This window comes from Mirounga leonina, unplaced genomic scaffold (assembly GCF_011800145.1).
Source record: "Mirounga leonina isolate KUSES-001 unplaced genomic scaffold, KU_Mleo_1.0 Mir_115, whole genome shotgun sequence".
Taxonomy (NCBI): Eukaryota; Metazoa; Chordata; class Mammalia; order Carnivora; family Phocidae; genus Mirounga; species Mirounga leonina.
In genome coordinates, this window is record NW_023270268.1 from 53,499,482 (window position 1) to 53,523,745 (window position 24,264).

The following is a 24,264-nucleotide window of genomic DNA, read 5'->3' on the forward strand; positions in this document are numbered from 1 at the left end:
CTTCGGCTCAGGTCATGATCCTGGAGTCCTAGGATCGAGTCCCGCATCGGGCTCCCTGCTTGGCAGGGAGTCTGCTTCTCCCTCTGACCCTCCTCCCTCTCATGCTCTCTGTCTCTCATTCTCTCTCTCTCAAATAAATAAATAAAATCTTAAAAAAAACAAACTAATGACTAACAAAACATAATATGGTAACTAACATAATAAAATTAAAAAAAAAAACACTGAGGAGACAAATTAACTAAATGCAATGTGAAACTTTGTTTCCTGACATAAACAAACCAACTATATAAATATGTATTTAGAAAATAACTGGAGAAATGGGACGTGTTATCATAGAAAGATATAATTTAGGAAACAACTAGAGAAATGTGAAATGCTACTATGGTTATGTTAAAATAAACAGTTTCATCTTTTAGGGGCGCCTGGGCGGCTCAGTCGTTAAGTGTCTGCCTTCGGCTCAGGTCATGGTCCCGGGGTCCTGGGATCAAGCCCGACATCGGGCTCCCTGCTCCGCGGGATGCCTGCTTCTCCCCCTCCTACTCCCCCTGCTTGTGTTCCCTCTCTCACTGTGTCTCTCTTGTCTTCTTGACAAGACTTGACTTGAGAAGTCTGTAGAAGCAACACTGCTCTCAGGAATCAGCCAATTTTTACTTGAAACAAAAATGCAAAGAGTGCTTTCAGTGAGAAGGCTGAGTTGTGTCCGCAAAGCTATGGAAGGATGCTGCACGTTGTATGCTACACAACTCCAGGGCTAAGTGAATGGGTCCCCTAGAACCGAGCAGCAGGTGGCAACTCTGCGAGTCTCTCTTTAAATCTTTGTGAGGTCTTTCATGAAGGGGAGAAGACAACGATCTTACAGATGCCCATGCTCTGATTTTAAAGAGACCTAGATCAGGCCACTCGTCTCACTTCAAGTACTTTTAGTTCAATTAGCCAGCAGAGCCACTCTCTGCACTGCCTTTGCCCCCTGGCTTCTCAACCAGGAGTCCAGCAGGTCAGGGACTTCATTCCACACTCTCCATTTTTGTTCCATTTCTGCTCCACAGAGATGTTACCTTGTTTTTGAGTCCAGATAAGTCTTCTTATTTTTATTTTATTTTTATTTTTTAAAATTTTATTTATTTGCAGGGGGTGGCACAAGCAGGGGGAGCGGCAGGCAGAGGGAGAGGGAGAAGCAGACTCCCTGCTGAGCAAGGAGCCTGATGTGGGCCTCGATCCCAGGATTCTGGGATCATGACCTGAGCCAGAGGCAGACGCCTAACCAACTGAGCCACCCAGGAGTCCTGAGCTAAGACTTTTTAAAAATACATATATTTCGTATGTTATTGATCTCTTTGGAGCCATAGATACGTCTCTTTCTTCCAAGTGTGAACTTAATGATACCACCTCACCAGAAATCTAGGCTCCCAGAGACTTTTTTAAAGGCCCAAAATACCATCCTCTCTTAAAAATATTTTAAAGCTAATGGAATGGAATGAAAGTTTTTAAAGGAACTTACATGGTAGTTTCTTTATAGCAACATGATACACAGTGAAACAAACTGGCTGCTAATATAAGTTGGGGAAATTCAATATTTAACAGTACGATTGTATAAGTCTCTGCCATTATTCAATTATAGAGAGATTTCTTAAAATTCATATTTGCCTAAAGCTTCCCATGAGGGAACTCCCTTTTTTGTGAATATGGAACACTAGAACTAAAAAGGAATAAAACATCTCAGCCATAATAACAAAACTAAACACACTCTGACAATTGTGGTTATAATTTCAAAACTATGGTGAATCCCACATCAGAAATGTCCTGTGGTGAATTTTATTTTTTTAAAGATTTATTCACTCATTTGAGAGAGAAGGGAGGGGCAGAGGGAGAGGGAGAGAATCCTCAAGCAGAGCCCCCCCCAACACCCCAAGCACAGAGTCTGAGGCGGGGCTCAATCCCACAACCCCGAGATCATGACCTGAGGCAAAATCAAGAGTCGGACGCCCAACCGACTGAGCCACCCAGGTGCCCCATTGTGTTCAATTTTATTTTATTTTATTTTTTTTTAAAGATTTTATTTATTTATTTGACAGAGAGATAGCGAGAGCAGGAACACAAGCAGGGGGAGTGGGAGAGGGAGAAGCAGGCTTCCTGCCGAGCAGGGAGCCCGATGTGGGACTCGATCCCAGGACCCTGGGATCATGACCTGAGCCGAAGGCAGACGCTTAACGACTGAGCCACCCAGGCACCCAGCCATTGTGTCCAATTTTAAAATGCACCCATTTACTCTGTTCAATTTAGGGTGCTTCCAAGATTAACCTCTTGATATCTGTATCACCTAATACTTCTACCTGACCACAATATTTAGACTTCCACATTTCCAGAATACTCATTTAATCCTATCATAGATATAATCATAGCAATACTTATCATTTATTTTTGTTTTACATATATCATCTCAATCCTTAAAATCACGCTATTATTAATTCTTATCTTTACAAAAGATAGAGTGACTAAAACTCAATCTTGAATTATGGCAACTATTAAAAGCCAAAGCTGTGCCCCTTGCTAAACTGAGAGTAGCAGGAGAGACAAAAAAGGTAAAGAGGAGACCTAAGAAATGCTTCATCTCCTTCACCAATACTCTCTCCCTTCTAGGCATTTCTTCCTAACAAAGACATCAACTATTTCTTTCAGAAAGAATCATCCACTCCAGGTTACTGTACCCAGAAAAGCTGAGGTCCAGGGAGACAGGTAAAAATAAAGCCTATTGCCAGGTAGCAACTTCCAGGTCCAGCTCCATATTTAACAATTTGGACTCAACGTGATCTCTGGTTTCTGAATTAATAAAACACAAACCGGGCGCCTGGGTGGCTCAGTTGGTTAAGCGACTGCTTTTGGCTCAGATCATGATCCTGGAGTCCCTGGATCGAGTCCCGCATCGGGCTCCCTGCTCGGCAGGGAGCCTGCTTCTCCCTCTGACCCTCCTCCCTCTCATGTGCTCTCTCTCTCTCATTCTCTCTGTCTCAAATAAATAAATAAAATCTTTAAAAAAAAAAAAAACACAAACCAACCAACAGTCTACTAAGTTTCTAAGGAAATTGTGAAACTCTAAACCAGGCAAACAAAAAAAAGTGATTGTTCAGTCCCTATGACAATCCATGGCCCCACCTTACAAGAAAACTAAGTGCTGCTTAATGTACAGTCCCCAGAAAGGGAATTCTCCCAAGTAGGAGACCTTCCCAGAAAAGCACACCAGAGTTGCCAAATTAACCAAGCAACTAACTCTACTGCAAAGAAAAAGAGTTCTCGGTATATTCCTGGCCAGCTGGCTTTTAGCTATGGACCTGGTAATCAGTGTGTTGTTTTCCCTCTCCTCTTTTCCAAATTGTTTTCATCACAGCCATCCTGTTTTCCCTTCATCACTGTAGGTTAGCAATATGGGCGGGGGGGGAGGGAGAAGAATAAGTAAAAATCACATTTATTTATAGTTTTCCAAATCAGAGATCTAGAACTGGATGGAATATGTGGATGAGTCTAAGTTATCTTCTTTTAGGGAGGGATGGGCTTGTTTTCAGTTGCATACAGAATAGCTGCATTAGTTACGTAAAGTGGTTGGTAAAGTGGCTCTCAGTGATCTCCACCTCCTATTATTCACATCCATGTATTATGTCTTTCCACTTCTGTGTGCATCGGATCTAGCAGCTTGCTTTTAGTGAACAGAATATGGTAAAAATGATGAGATTTCACTTCCGAGTTCAGATTATAAAAAACTGTTACTTATGGCTTGCTCACACTCACTCTGGCCCTTCTCACTTGCTTGCTCTGATAAAGCAAGCTGCCAAGTTGTGAGCTACCCTTTGGAAAGGCTACATATAAGGAACTGAAGTTGGTCTCCAGTCAACAGTCAACAAGAAACTGAGTCCCTCGGTTCAGCAGATCATCATAAACAGAATCCTGTCCACAACTATGTCAGCGAGCTTAGAAGCAAATCCTCCCCAGTTGAGCCTTCAGGTGTGACTAAAGCCCTGGCCAACACCTTGATTGTAACCTTGTGAGAGACTCCAAGCCAGAAAACCTATCTAAACCATGCCTGGATTCCTGACCCAGAGAAACTGAGAAATAACAAATGTTAAAACATTAATCCACTAAATTTTAGGGTGATTTATTAAGCAACAATAGATAACTAGTACAGTATGGTCGCTAAACAGCCAAAGGATAAACCATAGTGGATATATGCTGGTTTTTGTCTTCCCAGAATCAAATGCTTTTTTCTGGTAAGCATGCCTTCGCTTTCCTTTGGGGAACCATTCTCTCCATTATTCTCAGTAACCAAGAGGTTTAGATGGGGTTGACTCATCCTCCCCGACAAACTAAATACACTCAACCTAAACTTGACACATGAGACCTGATGCTGAGACTTCTGTTGAAATCATTGTGGGGAGTAAAGCACTCTTCTTATTGGACTTTAAGTTGATAGATGTAAGCCTGGAACTATCAAGGCCATAAATGAGGGAGAGGTTTTGTAAAAATAAAGCCAATACAGAGAAAAGGAAAATCAAAGAAGAGAAATGATGAAATCCTGTTAACAATAAGCCTCTGAATCTAACAATGCCTCAAGTCTATTTCTTGACTTCACACACAGAAATAAGTTTCTTTCTTCATTGTTTACCTTAAATCAATTTGAGATGAATTTATGAAAAAAAAAAAAAGAGAGAGAGAGATTTTCAACATACTAATCTAGGAGGTTCCGTGAGAACAGGGACCAAATTTGTTTTTATCACAACTACATTTCCCATTGCCTAGCCCAATGCCTGGCAAGTAGGGATCACTCAATAAATATCTGTTGAATGTGTGAACGAAAGTATTCTAAGAAAAAACACTGAATAGGCCCAACTTAGCAAAAATGCAATGCAAATGTTTTATAATCACTGAGAGAATAAAACAAAACACCTTTAAAAAAATTAAAATTGTGTTCTAGTTCTAAAACTTTGAAGATTATTTACAAACATTATTTTAACTATAAAGACAATTTGGATTAGGTAAGTCATTTAAGCACCTCCACTATTCATTTTAGCTCATGTAAAAATCCTCTAATTTCTAGGATGACTCCTTTTTATTATGAAAGAAAAACTCCTCTTTCTAGATATAGTCTCATCTTGGGGCATTTTTGAAATTAAGGTTAGAATTTATTTTAGCAATACTATATTAGCTAGTTCCCCATATACTATCTGAATAAAATAATCATGTCCCCAAATCAATTGATTAGAACTCACAATGCAGGGTGCCTGGGTGCTCAGTTGGTTAAGTGTCTGCCTTCAGCTCAGGTCATGATCTTGGGGTCCTGGGATCGAGCCCTGCGTCAGGCTCCCTGCTCAGCAGGGAGTTTGCTTTTCCCTCTCCCTTTGCCCCTCCCCCTGGCTTGTGCTCTCTTGCTTTCTCTCTCTTTCTCAAATGAATAAATAAAATCTTTAAAAAAAAAGAACTCACAATGCATTCTTTGTCATAGATACAATACTATGAATAATGTTTTCGTTGCCAGGTTAATTAATGAAATATCTATTTATACATAACATCTAGATCCAAAAACTAATTTACAGTAAATACGGAAGACAGAGGAGTATGTCAAACCACACCAAAGGGATACAGTCAGTAAAGTCCATACTATGGGAAACTCTGCTGGACAAACAACTTGGTTTCTTCAACAAATAAACCGCAGGGGGTTAAAATAGAGATTGAAGGGAAACCTATAGATTAAGAGACTTAAAAGACATGTCAACCAATTGCAACATGTAAACCATTTTGGATCCTGATTCAAACAAACTTTAAAAAATGTGACATGTAGGAAACAACTGAAAATTTGAATACTTCCTGGATATTTGATAATATTAAGGAATTATTATTTTTAAGGTACAATAACGGTATTGTGGTTATGTTAAAAGAGTCCTTGTCTTTTAGCTGTATATTGAACATTTTACAGATAAAATGTGATATCTGAATTGGCTTCAAAATAATTGGGGAAGGAGGAAGATATGGACATGGGTGGGGCCAGCTTGATCATGGGTTGATGGTTGTTAGGGCTGGGTGATGAGTACCTAGAGATTCATTATACTATTCTGTCTACTTCTGTGCAGGTATTAAATTCTCCATAGTAAAAAGTTTAAAAATTTAAAAATAAGTAAACATAACAAAGAAAAACTAAAATGTACCTAATTATTATGAATCTAGTGATCATATTATCCAAATTTAAAAATCTGGATACTTAGGCTAAAGAATATTTGAATAACCCTAGAAATTATAAGATATATGCTTCCAAATAATTACGATACTCTGAATTCTGAATATGAAGACAGAGGCAACTCATACAGACAAGAGGAAGAAGAGTTAGAAGGTACAGTTCCCTTTTCTCTGGCAGAGGGTTTGCCACTGGTACACTGTCTTTGGCCTCTTCCTCCTACCTTTTGTCAACTAACTTTTAAAATATTTGTTGAACATTTATCATATGTAAGACACTGGGCTTGAGTAAAACATAGTACTGTGCCCTTAAGAAGCTTACAATTGCATAGATAACCCCTCCCACTGGAGTTCTCAGACCTGAACATTTCCACCCACTTCCCATTGCCACATTCCAACCTTCCTGTCTTATTTTACTCTAAAAGTACCTGTTTTTCTCTCCCTAACTCACAATAAGAACTTCCTAGCATTTTCCCACTTCGGCTTGCCTTAGGTAATTCTTAAAAGGAAAAAAAAAATTTTTTTAATCAGGTTAAATAAGCTTCTACAATTATAAATAAATAAAATAATGTAACCCTGACAGTGACTAGCAAGCTAGGCCTGCCATGGGGTCAGCCCCAGGAGTTAGATCTAACTTGTCACAGCTTCTTCCCTCCTTCCCCAACTGAATCCACATATTCCCTAACTGCTTCGAGTTTTACCATCCCTGCCTCAACCCCACAACCACAGTAGCTGTGGGCACTCGAGTTCTGTATCAGTGACAGGATCTTACCTTAGGTCATGAAAAAGTCACTAATGGCATAGTTAAAATATTTCTGATGTGCCTGAATTTTTATAAACTTGATTTATATATAATTAGTGAAGATAATTCCATATTCTGTATCGTGAGCTAATGTGAAAAGCAGCAGGGTTAATCATCCATGGAACATAATCATACCTGCATGGTTCTTCGTTTCGTTAAGGTTACTTGAAAATTTTTCCACTCCCAACGCTGCTCCACCACGTGTGCAAAAACAACATGCCCATTTCCACAGGCTCCGGCGATCTGAGTGCCATCAATTGACCATGCAATGTTAAATATGCTGCCAGTGTTGGGCTTTTCTAAAGCATATGACCACTGGAGAAGAAAGAATGACAGAAAAATTGATATACTGAAAAAAAATTTTAAAGAAATTTTAAATTGAGCATACATTAACATTTTAAGATGATTTTTTAAAAGAATGTGTCTTTATCCTAGAATTAATATTTTTCATAATAAAATGATTGTGTACTGAACAGAAGAAGATACAGATGTAATTTTTAAAGTACACAGTAGAATACGATAGAAGTATATAAAATCTCTCAAGCACTGCAAAACACCCACACCATTTCCATTCACATCATTATATTTAAGTAATAATACTGAATGGGTAAATACAAAGATTCTATAGAAGAAGAAAAAAAAAGACACTTTACTATTAATTCTTAAGGTCTCTATAGTCCCTACATCTAAAAGGATGGAATTTTGGTTATAATATTTGGAATATTGGTTATAATATTCCAATAATGTCACTAAAAATTGAAACTAAACACACAATATAACTAAGACATACCTGATAGACATTTTAAATCATGAAAGCATAGGTTAATGGATATTTTCTTCTTGTTTCTTTCTCATAATGTAGTAAATGTAACTTCTAGAGTTTACCTTTTTGAGAAAGTTATCTAATCAATAAGCATCAACTGGGACAAAAGAGACTGTGTGTGTGTGTGCGCATGTGTGTGTGTGTGTGTGTGAATAAGACAGTAAGAAAAAGCCTTTTAAAAGATGCTATTACATGCATTTTCTTTCATTTTTCAGATGCAACATACATATTTGCTAAAAGGATGACTTATTTGACTAAATTGATACACATTCTCTTTCCATTCTTCCAACCTTAAAAAGCCTAAAGTCAAATTAAGTCTTGATTTTTTTGTTGTTGATTTTTTGGTTGCTCTTCGGTGGGTATTTATTTTGTTGCACATTATTGTTGTTTCAAATGTGTTCATTGTTAGCCATGGGCTCACTGACAAAAAAAGTGGAGAAAATGGAAAAAATACAGAAAAAGATTCATTAATTCACACTACTATCAAAAAGACTTTAAATTCTCAATAAAGTTCATATATACAATAAAAATGCTGAATGACTCTTACCACTCACTGACACTTTTTTTCAACTCCCTTCCACCATCCTTTAAACCTCTACCTGTTGCTCAAGTAAAAGGCCTATAGGGTGCCTGGGTGGCTCAGTTGGTTAAGCATCTGCCTTCAGCTAGGTCATGATCCTGGGGTCCCAGAACTGAGTCCCATGTCGGGCTCCCTGTTCAGCAGGGAGTCTGCTTCTCCCTCAGACCCTCACCCCCTCATGCTCTCTCTCTCTCAAATAAATAAATAAAATCTTAAAAAAAAAAAAAGGCCTATAAAAAAAAGTTATCGAGAAGGAGGTAATGAACAAACTTCCACTTCATCAGCAGCATGAAAATGTTAGAAACTTTCTTTTCTGAAATTAAGAAAAGCAAGTTCAAAAAAAGAATATATATGAGTTGAAGTCATCTTTTTAAAAATAAGTGAAGACAAAGAACATCAAGGATATAAACAATGTGCTTCTGGCAATAAAATGAAATTAACTCATTTGTGTTTGACAGAATTATGAAATACTGCATGACTACTATTTTACATAAAAATTAAGTGGTTGGTATAGGCAAATGAGACTTGATTGTTAATATACAATACTTAACAGATTGTACTAGGCTTACGGCACATCTGTCATTCTAAATCTAGTCTATTCTCATGGTGTAGATCCAACAGAGATCTTATTTTAAAACCACAGATTCACATTTTAAAACTACTTACTTTTTTTTTTTGAGAGAGAGAGTGTGTGTGAGAGCAGGGAGTGGGGGTGGTAGAGAGGGGCAGAGAGAGGAAAGAATCTTAAGCAGGCTCTATGTGTGGAGCTTGACACAGGAGTCGATCTCACGATCCTGAGATCATGACCTGAGCCAAAATCAAGAGTTGGATGCTTAACTGACTGAGCCACCCAGGTGCCCCTTAAATCTATTTGCTTTAAAGTATGATCTTAAAATACCCAAAGAACCAAATCAGCAAGAAAGACACACCTTACTAAAATTAAACATAGAAAAATGTATCTAAGAACTCTTGGATGCCTAACCCTAGCTAAGAGGAGAAACTGGAAAGAAATGTTTAGATAATACTATCATCACCCTATATTTCTCTGATTTCTTTCAGAGTCTGTAAGATTCATCAAAAATGAAGTCTGCAACATGCAACTTATCCCTAAAAACAAACTTCAAAGAATATAACAGTACCATGATATTAAAGTTATATTAAATTTGTATATTTTTATTTAAAATTAAGAAGTGATTTCTTTTAGATGACTAGTTTCAAAAAAAAAATACAAGCACAAGCAAATCATCAGAGAATGGGTCTTTAATAGTTATGAAATTTGGGGTGGGGTTAGGAGATAAGGTTATTTTGTCCAGTCAGTAAATTTATTAATTATTGGTAAGTCAAAAAGATTTATCATCTGTGCTTTAAACAGACTTTTAGGGGCACCTGGGTGGCTCAGTTAGTTAAGCATCATTAAGTGTCCTACTCTTGATTTCAGCTCGGGTCATGGTCTCAGGATCATCAGATTGAGCCCCCCATCAGGCTCCACACTCAGCAGGGAGTCTGCTTGAGACTCTCTCTCTCTCCTTCTCCCTCTGACCCACCCCCACTGCTGTGCTCTCTCAAACAAATAAATAAATCTTTAAAAGTAAATAAAGAGATTTTTAACACTCTAAGTCTCTTCTCTTCCTCTAATATGCCATGGAATATTCACGTTTGTGTTTCAAACTCTAGAAAGAAATGAGGTAGCCTCCCAAGATGTAATTTAGTGATACTAGTAGTAAGATGAAGATGAATTTTTAAAGATCCCTCTCACTTAACACTTACTCTTGCTTTAACCCGACTATCCCTTACTTTAGGATATGCCCAGGCCAGCAGCATCTATACTGCCTGTGATCTTGTTAGAAATGCAAATTAATGGGCCCAACTCCACCTTATAGAACCTGATCCTCTGGGGATACAAGGCCCAGGAAACTTCTTTAATTTTTTTTTTTAAAGATTTTATTTATTTATTTGAGAGAGAATGAGAGAGAGCACATGAGAGGGGGGAGGGTCAGAGGGAGAAGCAGACTCCCTGCCGAGCAGGGAGCCCGATGCGGGACTCGATCCAGGGACTCCAGGATCATGACCTGAGCCGAAAGCAGTCGCTTAACCAACTGAGCTACCCAGGCGCCCGGCCCAGGAAACTTTTAATGAGCTCTTCCAGGGATTCTTATGCATGGAAAAGTTAGGACACTGGTTCTTAATTCTGGTTGCACATTAGAATCACCTGGGATGCTTTTATAAAAGATACCAAAACCCAGGAATCCAATCAATTAAATCCAGAAATTCTTGGGATGGGATCTGGGTATATTTTTTAAAGTTCTCTATGTGATTTTAACATACAGCCACTGTTCTACGAGAAAAGCAAAATCTGTAATTTGGTTTAAGACTATCATTAACAACTGGCTCACTGTTAATACCCTGCCAATTCATCTGCCAACTCTTGAGAAAATTACATGACCTGTGTCTTAGCCTCTAATCCAGCTTCTCATGGTTATGTGTAAACTTGGTTTCTTACATTTGTTACCAAGTCCAAGCTTGTTCTGCTCACCACATGACAGGCCAATTAAGTTGAGAGGCTTTATGTTGGGGCAAGGAGAGTGACTTTGTTTGGAAAGTCAACAAATCAAGGAGATGGGAGGGCTATTGTCCCAAAGAACCATCTCCCCAAGGCATGAGGTTTGAGCTTCTGTTATGTTAGGAAGAGGGGGAGGTGGGAAGGGAGTGGAGTCAAAAGATGACTGACATCTGTAGACATCTGAGAAAGACAGTGTAACCTCTTTGTCCTTGATCCATTGATCTTTGCATACAGGAATCTGGTCATGTAGTTTCTGCAAACCTTAAACATGCGTAGTCATTTCTGTATCTCCTGTATTTCCTCATCTCCTCGGGTGAGGTAGATTTTGGGTAAAAAGCAGTTTTTGCAAACCTTATCTGTAACATGCCTGAGTGCAGGGCTAAGCAGAACTTTCTGCAAGGGAAATCTAAGCAATATGGAGTCAGACATGCTAAGTTTCTCCTTGTTACACATTCATCAACCTAATTTTTCCTCTTTCACTTTTTATTATCAGACTTTCAAACAAACTAAAGTAGGAAGAGTAACATAAAGCACTGGTTTTCAAACTGTAGAGTGCTTTAGAATTACCTAGAGGGATTGTTAAAACAGATTACTGGGCCCAACTTTGGAAAACAGTGTGGAGGCTCCTCAAAAATTTAAAAATAGAGCTACCCTATGACCCAGCAATTGCACTACTGGGTATTTACCCCAAAGACACAGATGTAGTGAAAAGAAGGGCCATATGCATCCCAATGTTCATAGCAGCAATGTCCGCAATAGCCAAACTGTGGAAAGAGCCGAGATGCCCTTCAACAGATGAATGGATAAAGAAGATGTGGTCCATATATACAATGGAATATTACTCAGCCATCAGAAAAGATGAATACCCAACTTTTACATCAACATGGATGGGACTGGAGGAGATTATGCTAAGTGAAATAAGTCAAGCAGAGAAAGTCAATTATCATATAGTTTCACTTATTTGTGGAACATAAGGAATAACATGGAGGACATTAGGAGAAGGAAGGGAAAAATGGGGGGCGGGAATTGGAGGGAGAGATGAACCATGAGAGACTATGGACTCTGAGAAACAAACAGGGTTTTAGAGGGCAGGGGGGAGGGGGGATTGGTTAGCCTGGTGATGGGTATTAAGGAGGGCACGTACTGCATGGAGCACTGGGTGTTATACGAAAACAATGGATCGTGGATCACTACATCAAAAACTAATGATGTATTGTATGGTGACTAACATAACATAATAAAATTAAAAAAAAAAAAAGATTACTGGGCCCACTCCAGTTTCTCTGATACAGTAGATGTAGGGTGGGTACGGCCAAAACATGTTAGATGACACCATGAGACTGCAGATGGCAAAATCCAGGCTATGGGAAACTACAGGACATGACCCAGTTTCTTTAACTACAGAAAATTATGAAGGGTAAAAAATTTGGAAGCGGAACTTACAGATCAGCCAATCACCATGACTGTATCTTATTTGCATCTTAATTTCAACAAACTAAAAAAGAAAAGAGTTGGAAAAATTTCAACAGTGCCTGGATATTTGCTAATATTAAGGAATTATTGTTAAGTGTTTTCGGTTTATTGTTATTGAGATTAGGTTAAAAAGTCTTTGTGTTTTTAGTGATGAAATGATATGTTGTCAAGGGTTTGCTGAAAGTAATCTGGGCCATGGAGAAGTAGGTGGTGGTATAGATGAACTAAGAATTAGCCATTAGTTGGTAACTGCTGTAAGTGGGTAATGGGTAAATGGGGATTCATTACACCAAATGCAACCAATAAATGTTATTGTTAAGCATCATAAACTCATTAATTTTAACATATTTGATGTGTTCCAATAAATATAATGTTCAAATTAATCCAATTTTAGCCAGCTTTTTTGACAGAATCTTGTAGTCTTTGATCACTTCCCTTGTTTTTTAGTATGACAAAATGTTCCAGATTCACATTTTATATTTTCTGAACCACACCTCACATCAGCCTTTTCTTCAGTGAACCCGGGTTTATTTTATGGAAATGTGGGAAATGGTATTGAGAGAAAACCTTCAAGTGTTAGGGGTGCTCACTGTTAAAAGTTGATCATTGCTTTTCTAGGCCCTTTTAGTGGACAGAGCTAGGAAATTTTTTTTCATGAACTTAAACTGATACTTCCAATTCAAATCCAGGAACCATAGGATTTTACTTTGATATCTTTCACCTAGCCCAAAATCCCAGTTCTTAAGAGCACCAATAAAAATACTCAGAATAACCATATCAACACCATAGTTACAGAGTTTTAAAATTGTTTTCAATTCTTTTGCTCATAAGCCTTTTCTTTTTTTCTTTTTAAATGATGATTTTATTGAGATATATTTCACATATTATAAAATTCACCCTTTTAAAATATAGAATTCAGTGGTTTTTAGTACAGAGTTGTGCAACTAATCTAATTTCTGAATTTCAGAACATTTTCATCACCACAAAAAGAAACTCACACCCATTAGCAGTCACTCCCATTCCCCCTCCCCATGTCTCATGGCAACCACTAATCTGCTTTTATTTTCTATACGGGCCATTTCATCTAAATGGAATATATTATGTGGCCTTTTGTGACTGGCTTCTTTCACTTAGCATAATGTTTTCAAGGTTCATCCATATTGTAGCATGTTTCATTGCTTCATTTCTTTTTCTTTTCTTTCTTTCTTTTTTTTTTTTAAGTAAGCTCTATGCCCAACATGGGGCTTGAACTCACAACACCAAGATCAAGAGTCGCATCCTCTACCAACTACCAGCAAGGTGCCCCACTTCATTCCTTGATGTTGCCAAATATTGCATGGATATAACATATTTGGTTTCTCCATCATTTGATGGGCATTTGGGTTTTTCAGGTTATTGGCTATCATAAATAATGTGGCTATGAACATTTGCATGTTGGTTTTTGTGTGGACGTGTTTTCATTTCTCCTGTGTATATACCTAGGAGTGGAATTGCTGAATCTACGGTAACTCTCTCTTTGACCTTTTGAGGAACTGCCAAACTGTCTTCCAAAGTGGCAGAGCAATCGTCTGAGTCTACAGCAAGCACAAAGAGCCAACACTCAAATCATTTAAAGTCATTTGGAATAGTTCCTCTCTAGATAGATATACAAACAACTGAATATATAATTAGGGTTTAATTTCCTTTTGAGTTTTACATTTGAGGAAAACTTTCTTGAGTGGTAGCTTTTAGTATTTGTTCTGTTCATTACTTCAGGCATCTCCTCTGAAGACTCCTATTATATATACTTTGCATCTTTACCTTCTGTATCTATCACTTTGTATCAAAACTTTGTATCTCGGGTGGGGTGGGAGGGATGGGGTGACTGGGTGATAGACACTGGGGAGGGTATGTGCTCTGGTAAGCGCTGTGAATTGTGCAAGACTGTTGAATCTCAGATCTGTACCTCTGAAACAAATAATGCAATATATGTTAAGAAAAAAAAAAAGAAGAAGAAGAAGAAGAAGGTAACAGGAGGGGAAGAATGAAGCAGGGGAAATCGGAGGGGTAGACGAACCATGAGAGACAATGGACTCTGAAAAACAAACTGAGGGTTCTAGAGGGGAGGGGGGTGGAAGGATGGGTTAGCCTGGTGGTGGGTATTGAGGAGGGCACATTCTGCATGGAGCACTGAGTGTTATGCACAAACAATGAATCATGGAACACTACATCTAAAACTAATGATGTAATGTAGGGGATTAACATAAGAATTAAAAAAAAAACTTTGTATCTCTTTTGCCATTTCCTTGCTTCCACTTCACTTTCTATTTATCCCTTAAGGCAATATCCATTGTGTTTATTTGCCCTTATATTCCTTCTAGTTTCATCTTCACTTCTGTAATAATTTTTCCCTTTTTTATAATTCCCTTCTGAGTTCTGCCATCTCTCCTTAAAAATTTCCCTTTCTCTAGTCACCTCATTTCTTAATTTTCCTAGTTTTGATTTATATGGTTATTTCATAGCTTTTGTCATGTTTTCAATATCCTTCAACTTGTTTTGAATTATTTGGCAGGGCTTGTCTATTTATGGCATGCCTTCATTGTCTTTGGCAACATTATGTAATTTGACTATGATCCTTTTCTGGGACTATGATCCCAAAGGCTTCTGTCCAGTTTCAACTGCTATTTGAACTGACTGGCCTGTCTCCGTTTCAGGCATTTATTGGCAATTTGGGAGTTCTTTTCTCATGGTCTTAAAAGCCTAGCTGTCTTTCCTCTGCTTCCTCACACATAGATGCTGAGACCATGTATACCTGTCAATGGTATTTTGGAAAACCACTTGCATTTGGGAGTTTGTAGGAATATGAAATATCAAGTTTTGTTGTAGTGGCTGTCTGTGGATTGTTGGTTATACTCTCTTACTTTCTGTTTTATGGGGAGATTTGAGAAGATTCAAAAATTATGACACTATACCCAACAACATAGATAAATCTCACAGACGTATGGCTGAATGAAAAAAGTCAGACAAAAGTAAAAATACTGTACGATTCCACTTATATAAAGGTCACAAGCAGGCAAAACTAACCCATGGTGACACAGTCAGAATAGCAGTTATAATGGAGGAGTAACTAACTGGAAGAAGGCCCAACAGAAGTATCAATCAATGTTATTTTGAGCTGCCTATAAAGAAGCATTATGTCACTGAGCAAGAACACAACAACTGATTGCTGGTTTGCTTTTGAGGGGTTTAGCAATATATTTTTTTCTAAAGGCAATCTTGAAAAATTGTAAGGCTGGCCAGTTTGGTTTTGGCTCTGGGTAAATATTACTGGCACCTCCCCAAATACCTAGAATGTTGATGGTGTTCTATGGCCAACCCAAATTCTCCTCATAAAGGGCCATCTCCCCGTGTAATAGTATTTTATACCTCTCTCCTCACTCTCATCTGAAATCTGCTCTCAACTAGCCAAATACTTCGAAAAGGACCTGAAAATAACAATTTCTTAAGTCAAAGCAATAAAGCTAATGGAAATTTTGTTATCAGTAAGAAGGGGGTGAAAGCCTTCCCCAGGATATTTCCACCTACATACTCATTGCTAAGATTGGCCCTGAACTGCAGTTACAAAGATGCAGTTTTCTATTACTGTTGTAACAAATTACCACAAACTTAGAATCTTTCATAGATCATAAATCCACATGGTTTTCACTGAGCTAAAATCAAGGTGTTGTTGGCAAGTCTACATTTCTTCTTGGAGGCTCGAGGGGAGGATCCATTTCCTTGCTTACTCAGGGTCTTAGCAGAATTCAGTTTCTTATAGCTGTAGGACAGAAGTCCTCATTTCTGTGCTGGCCACTGGTAACTTCTAGAGACCACTTGCATTCATTGGCTGTGGTGCCCTTCCTCCATCTTGAAAGCAAGCAACAGCAGAATGAGTTGCTCTTACTTAGAATCTTCTCCTCCTTCATCCTTTATCCCAGCTGGGAAAGATTCTCTGCTTTTAAGGATTTATGATTAGACTGGGCCAATCTGAATAATCCAGGATAGTCTTACCATCTAAAGGTCCACACCTTTAATCACTTCTACAAAGTTCCTTCTGCCTTTTAAGGTGACATATTCACAGGTTCTGGGGATTAGGGCATGGACATCTTTGGGGGCCCATTATTTGACCTACTGTGAAATTATAGCAGTCAATTTAGGGACTTTATTATTTATTATCTTTTCAAGATTTTATTTATTTGAAAGAGTGCACGTGAGAGAGCACAAAAGGGAGGGAGAAGGGCAGAGGGAGAGGGAAAAGCAGACTCCCCACTGAGCAGGGAGCCCAACTTGGGGCTTGATCCCACGGTCCTGGGAGCAGAAGGCAGATACTTAACAGACTGAGCCACCCAGGTGCCCCAATTTGGAGATTTTAAAATTTTTTTCCTAATGATTCAGATTCAGATATAAGCATAAACAGATGAACCAGTACTTTTACCACTTTTTAAAGTAGTTTGGGGTTTATGGGTTTGGCTTTCAAAAGGTTTATGCACAGTTAAAGAGAAAATAAACAATAATTTGCTCATGTTGTCACCAAGTGGTAGTAGGAACTTGGTATTGTTCACATGGTATTCAATTATCAAGGATATCCAAAAGAAAAGATTTAAAAATTATTGAACAAGTTGCTTTTAGAAAGAAAAAAGAACCAAAATGGGTTTAGGACATCAAGCAAAATATGCATTTAATAGTCTATCATGTAAATTATACAAAAGCATTGAAATTATATAGGCATACCTTATTTTACTGCACTTCACTTTACTGCACTTTGTAGATACTGCATTTTTTACAAATTGAAGGTTTGTGGCAACCTGCATCAAGCCAGTCTATTGACGCCATTTTTCCAACAGTATCTGCTCATTTCATGTCTCTGTGTAACAATATGGCAATTCTTACAATATTTCAAACTTTCTCATTATTATTATGTGTGTTACGGTGATCTGTGATCAGTGATGTTATTATTGTAATTGTTTTGGGGCACCATGAACCAAGTCCATATAAGACAGCAACCACAACCCTAATCAGTCAGCAGCCATCCACATTAAGGCAAGACCCTCCACCAGTAAAGATTATGACTCACTGAAAGCTCAGATGATGGTTAGCATTTTTAGCAATAAAGTATTTTTTAATTAAGGCATATACATTGCTTATTTAGGCATAATGCTATTGCACACTTAATAGACTATAATATAGTGCAAACATAACTTTTATATGCACTAGGAAATTAAAAAATTTCATTTTGCTTGCTTTATTTGTGATATTCGCTTTATTGCAATGGTCTGGAACCAAGCCCACAAAATCCCTAAGGCATGTCTTTATTAAGAAAAAGCAAGCTATTTTTTTCATGAATATTTCCTGATAGTATGAAAAAATTAGACTCTGAGACAGAACCTTCCTCAGGGAAAATATGAACATCTTAGAATCCTGAGAGGAAAATCCTTAAGGATCAATTTTAAATTATTAAATCTATGGCCCCTAAACAGATGATACTGCAAATAATCAGATAAGGCCTAATGGTCTGGGGGAAAAAAATCTATAGAATTTCTTTAAAAGGGAAAGATGTTCAGAAGGGAAAGGTAATTTAACTAAAAAACAATGAAATAAAAGGAAATAACATTTTTCCTTAAATCAAAATAAAGGATTTAAAATTTTTTACATGACTGGTATCTCCAGCATTGACTAATCAGAATGTGTGAATATTGGAGTTTAGTTTATGAGGTATTTATTTATGCAGAAGATACTGTGAGAGAGATTGTAGAAGAGGAAATTATACCACTTCTCCCCCACATGCAGGGTGGAGGAACAATAACCTACTGTGGAGGAGGAGTTAGTGGATTGGTCCATGTGTAATGGGAGCTTTTGCATGATTTCAACATATAGTACACCTAAAGAACATTTGTCAACAGAACTGAAGTTCTGTGCTTCTAGACATAGATAATTAAATTTAGATTTTTAGGTACCAAAATCAGAAAAAAGCAAAACCAAATTTGTGCTTCTTGGTTAAAAAAAATCTCTATTTAAAAAAAAGACTTTTTAATGTTTTTTTTTTAAAGATTTTGTTCATTTATTTGAGAGAGAGAATGAGATAGAGAGAGAGAGCATGAGACGGGGGAGGGTCAGAGGGAGAAGCAGACTCCCTGCCGAGCAGGGAGCCCGATGCGGGACTCGATCCCGGGACTCCAGGATCATGACCTGAGCCGAAGGCAGTCGCTTAACCAACTGAGCCACCCAGGCGCCCGACTTTTTAATGTTTTTAAGTTATTCGACCAGAGAGAAAGCTTACTTTAACCAAGTTTAGTCTCATCCTATATAAGTACAGACATATCTAAAAATTTACCATTACTCTATTCCTTCTCTCTTCTCCCACAACAATTATAACCTTTGCCATTAAATAACCATGTTATTTAATTATCTGTTTACATATCAGTACTCTCAACAGAGGGTGAATTACTCCTAGAGGACACATATGAATATTATTCTTTGACTAGCTAGAGTATCACACATCAATATTTGTTAAATGAATGAATGAATGAGTATGCCTGTGTCCTTAGGAAAGAATTCCTTCCCAGAGCTCAACCATGACTTCAAACTTTTTAAAATAAAAAAAAAAAAAAAAATCCAAGGAGCAAATTAAAAGTCAAAGATTTAGAAATCTTAAAGTAGCCTTCTCAAAAACATCAACCAAACTGATTAAATGGATCAATTCTAGTAATGACCTAGTCAAAATGCTGCAATGTAAGTCATTGAGTTACATTAATTGTGATAAGTAAATGTAAGTCATTAAAAACCAAAACAATATCTTTTGTCTGTACAGTGATCCATTAAAATGCAACATTTATGCAACACCTGCTATGTGTTAGGTATTGATTTTAAGAAGATTAAAAGTTAATTCTGTAATAGAACTGTGATTTTGTTATGCTTAGTGAATTTCCCAATTCCGGAGGGCAGGGTCTTATACTGTAAAGGATGCACAGTTCCTTGACCTGGCCTCTGGAAGATATCCCTGTAACCTTGTAGCCAATTCTTCTTTTTGCTTAATGGTTTCTGCTACTTGTATCCAACTATAATAAAATGTAGAATAAGTTTGAAGTTATAGGATCAGCCACACTTCTCCAGCACTGCTGGAGTTTTTCCCACTTGTAGTATACCATGTGCAGTGCTGCCTCTTTCTTGTAACAATCTTCCTATGAAACAAAGAAAGAAACAACACCCTACTACTACTTATGAGAGGAAGCAAGCAGGATGTCCAATGGCCACGGAAGAGATATCACAGAATGGTGGAGTTGAAAGGAAAGAGGTAATCACTTAGCTTAGTCCATTTAACTTTGTAATATCACCACTGGAGTCTTGACTCCAGGGCTCTACAACCATGTCAATACTACTACATTAAAATACACTACAATACAGGGCACTTGGGTGGCTCAGCAGGTTAAGCGTCTGACTCTTGATTTCAGCTCAGGTCATGATCTCTGGGTTGTGGGATCGAGCCCCATGGTCTGGCTCCACACTCAGTGCAGAGTCTCCTTGAGATTCTCTTTCCCTCTGCCCCTCCCCCTGCTCATGTGCTCTCTGTCTCTCTAATAAATAAATAAAATCTTTTAAAAAAATAAATACAATATGCCATCATACTGGACAGCACAATATGGAGAACAACTGAGAATGCATTTATATAGTGTTGACCTACTCATTAAAGGATGTTATATCCCTGTAAGAGAAGAGACCATTTTTCCCCTGTATTCTGTCAAACTGCTTAGGCATACAGTTCCCCACCAAGGAAATGACTAACTGAATATTCAAGAACAGAGTGAAAAAAAAAAAAAAAAAGGCAAAAGTTCTCTTAATCAAGCAATAGCACCACCTGCTGATTAATAAAAGCAACAACGTCGGTTAATTTAAAAATCTGGCCAAAGGTATCTTACATATTCAGATCTTTTCCCTTGAATTGTTCCATTTAATGTAACATAATGCAATTCATTAATATATTCTGTATATTTATTTATAATAATTAATTTAATTTGAAAGTTTCTATTTCACGTATTTGAATCATGCATTTCTTAAAAATCAAAGGTAAAAATAAAATTTTATTATCAAATCAAGGAAAAAATTATGGTACTATGGCTTTTTTTTTTTTTTAAGATTTTATTTATTTATTTGACAGAGAGAGAAATACAGATAGGGAACACAAGCAGGGGAAGTGGGAGAGGGAGAAGCAGGCTTCTGGCTGAGCAGAGAGCCCAATGTGAGGCTCGATCCCAGGACCCCAGGATCATGACCTGAGCCAAAGGCAGACGCTTAACACCTAAGCCACCCAGATGCCCCATGGCTTTTAATTTTTATTCCGTAAGTAATTTACTTGTACCATAATTTATTTTACTAACCAGTCAATAATGTATATTTAGTTTGTGTCTGATATTCCCTGACTACCTCACCTAAAATAATGCCATCTTCCTTACCCAGCCTTATTTTTTATGTCATTTATTACCACTTAACATATTATAAATTCATTTTGTTTGTTTGTATATAGCTTTTCATCTGCTATAATGAAAACTCAAGAGCAGGGAATTTATTTTGTTTATTGCAGTTTCTTTAACACCTAGGTCAAGTGCCTGGCATATAATAGACTCTCAATAAATATTCATGAAGTAATTAATGAATATGAAGATAAATGAACGAATGAATATGCAATGAATCTTTAAACTTCCTTGAAAGGATAATAGCTGTGTCAAAGTTTCAAGGATCTTGATAGATCTTGATAGAAAAGTTGTACCAATTAATACTCCCTTCACAGCTTTTTGAGGAGGCCCATTTTCCCATCTTCTGATGAGTGAAAGTGGCATTACACTGTGATTTTTATTTATATGATGAAGAGACTGATCACATTTTTGGGTTCTGCGGGCATTTACAATATACTTCTTTTATTCTTTGCTCATTCTTTTTTCAGTTCAAGATTTTCTATTTGATTCCTTTTTGTAATTTCTCTTTTGATATTTTCTATTTGTTCAGACTTTGTTCTTCTGGGTTTTTTTTCTTTTTTTAAGATTTATTTCTTCTATTTTAAATAAAGGGAGCGGGGGGGGGCGGTGGTTAGGAGGGGCAAAGGGAAAGGGAGAGAGAGAATCCCAGGCAGACTCCCCACTAAGCGTGGAGCAGGATGTGGGGCTTGATCTCACAACCCTGAGATCATGACCTAAACTGAAACCAAGAGTCAGATGTTCAATTGACTGAGCTACCCAGAGCCCCTGGTTTCTTTTAGTTCTTTATCTATGGTTTTCTTTAGCACTTTAAGCATATATAAAGTCTTTGTCTAATAAATCCAATGCTGGGTTTCCTCAGGGATGGTTTCTATTTTTTTTTCTTGTGAATGGGCCATACTTTGCTGCCTCTTTTGTATGCCTGTAATTTTTTTGTTGAAAATGGATGTTTTGAATATTATAATGTGGTAATTCTGGAAATTAGATTCTCCTCCCTCCCCAGGGTTTGCTGTTGTTGCTTCTTTGGGGCTACAGTCATTTGTTGTTGTTGTTGTTTAAAGATTTTATTTATTTATTTGAGAGAGAGCACGCAAGCACATGAGCAAGAGGTAGGGGCAGAGGGAGAGGGAGAAGCAGACTCCCTGCTGAGCAGGGAGCCCAACATGGGCTCAGTCCCAGAACCCTGAGATCATGACCTGAGCTGAAGGCAGAGGCTTAACAGACTGAGCCACAGAGATGCTCCAGTCATTTATTTAGTGACCTCTCCAAACTATTTTTGCAAAGACTATATTCCTTTCATGTATGGTCACCTAAGTCTCCATTCTTTTTTTTTTTTTTTTTAAAGACTCCATTTATTTATTTGAGACAGAGAGAATGAGAGACAGAGAGCATGAGAGGGAGGAGGGTCAGAGGGAGAAGCAGACTCCTCGCCGAGCAGGGAGCCCGATGCGGGACTCGATCCCAGGACTCCAGGATCATGACCTGAGCCGAAGGCAGTCGCCTAACCAATTGAGCCACCCAGGCGCCCCTAAGTCTCCATTCTATTATGTAAGTAGTCAGTTAGTGACCTGACAGAGCCAAAAAGAAAAAAAAAAATACTCTCCTACTCTGTCAATTGGCTCTGAGCTGGGGCACTCCTTCAACATTTAGCCAGACCACCCATAATTTTGCCTTAGCCTTCACCACCTGCTTGTGCAGAGCCCAAAGATCTGCCAGTGATGCAAGCCTAGCATCCTCTCAGGTCTTTTCTGAGCGTACATCTGGCCCTGGGCATGTGTTTTGTACTACAGAATCTCCAGTATTTGTAAGAGCCCTACAAAACCCTTATTTTTCCATTTATCTTCCTCCTCAGCCTCCTCCTTCCCAGGCTTTTCGGTCTATCTGCTGCTTGCCCCATTCACCATCCCTTGCCCCCAGCAGCCGTGAGTAGTATGCTTTCAACAGATGCTACCTGGGAAGCCACTACAGCTCTGACAGATTTCAAGGGAGGCAAAACAAAGACACACCTCTGTGCTGATCCCTCAGGGGGACCAAATAAGTCAAAAAGTACAACCACAATTTTTTTTGAAAACATGGTCCATATTGTTCCCTCTGGGACCAGCAAGCCACACCAGAATGCAGGTTGTCATCCCTATAGTCACTGCCATGCTGGGAACAGGGGATGGCAGGCAGGTAAGGAAAAAACACTGCAATGGTTTCTTACCAAATTTAGCAGTCTCTTTCTTCATTAAGCATTCTCCTTGGGTGTGGCAAGTTCTGAATTAGATTCCAGAGCTCTGAAAAAGTTGATTCTGACATTTATTGCCAGTTAATTATTGCTTGAGTGGAGGGAACAATTCTTGGAATTCCCTAGTCCACCATTTTCTGCAACATCACTTCTCTTTTGCTCAGTTTTATTGAAGAACTTATTTATTTTTATTTTTTTAAGATTTTATTTATTTATTTGGGGGGGCACAAGCAGGGAGGAGGGGCACAGGAACAAAAGGAGAGGGAGAAGCAGACTCCACGCTGAGCAGGGAGCCCGATGTGGGGCTCCATCCCAGGACCCTGGAATCATGACCTGAGCTGAAAGCAGACACTTCACTGACTGAACCACCCAGGCGCCCCTGAAGAACTTTTTAAAAACCTTTACTGCATCTGTACAATTGATACATAGTCATTAAGTAAGGTTCACACTAAACAAAATCATATGAAGAAGGAACAGATGACCCAAATATACTTTTGGGTACAACTTAGTTAAAGATATGGGTATACAATTTTACAGAAGTAGAATCACAGAATAACATGTTCTCCTATAACCTGGTCTTTTCACTAAATAACTTAACCATGGATATCTTTCAGGTTATTAAACATAATCTCTCTTCCCCATTTTTAAATATGTTAAGGGTATTCCATTTTAGGTATAATCAAATAATAACCTAATCAGTCTTCTTGTGGACATTTATTTCTAATTTTTACTATTATAAAAATTCTGCGATGAAACTGTTATGCATACAGCTTTATGTACTTGTACAATGATCTCTTTAGAGTAAATTCCTAGAAGTGAGATTACTGGTCAAGGGGTATGTACATCTGATATTGGATATGTATTATCAAACTACCCTTTAAAAAGGTTGAATCAGCCCACATTCCCACCAACAGTGAGAAATGAGAGACCTCATTTCCTCCTACTTGAGTGAATCTGAGGTTTTTAAGTCATTATTAATCTTTTTAATCTATTAGGTAAAACACATCATTACTTCTTTACTTTATATTTATCTATGAGTTAAATTGAACATCCTTTCATGTTTTTATTGGCCACTTGCATTTGTTTTGTGAACTGACTATTCA

The 24,264-nt window shown here is 37.9% G+C and overlaps 1 protein-coding gene across 5 annotated transcripts in view; it reads right to left on the reverse strand.

Annotated features, from left to right (window-relative positions):
- IFT80 (intraflagellar transport 80) overlaps positions 1 to 24,264 on the reverse strand; it is a 124,467-nt gene that overhangs the window by 48,785 nt on the left and 51,418 nt on the right. For all 5 annotated transcript variants that reach the window (XM_034998132.1, XM_034998165.1, XM_034998140.1 and 2 more), the window contains one exon: positions 7,151 to 7,330. In XM_034998132.1, coding sequence (XP_034854023.1) covers positions 7,151 to 7,330 — 180 coding nt within the window. The remainder of the gene's footprint in view (positions 1 to 7,150; positions 7,331 to 24,264) is intronic.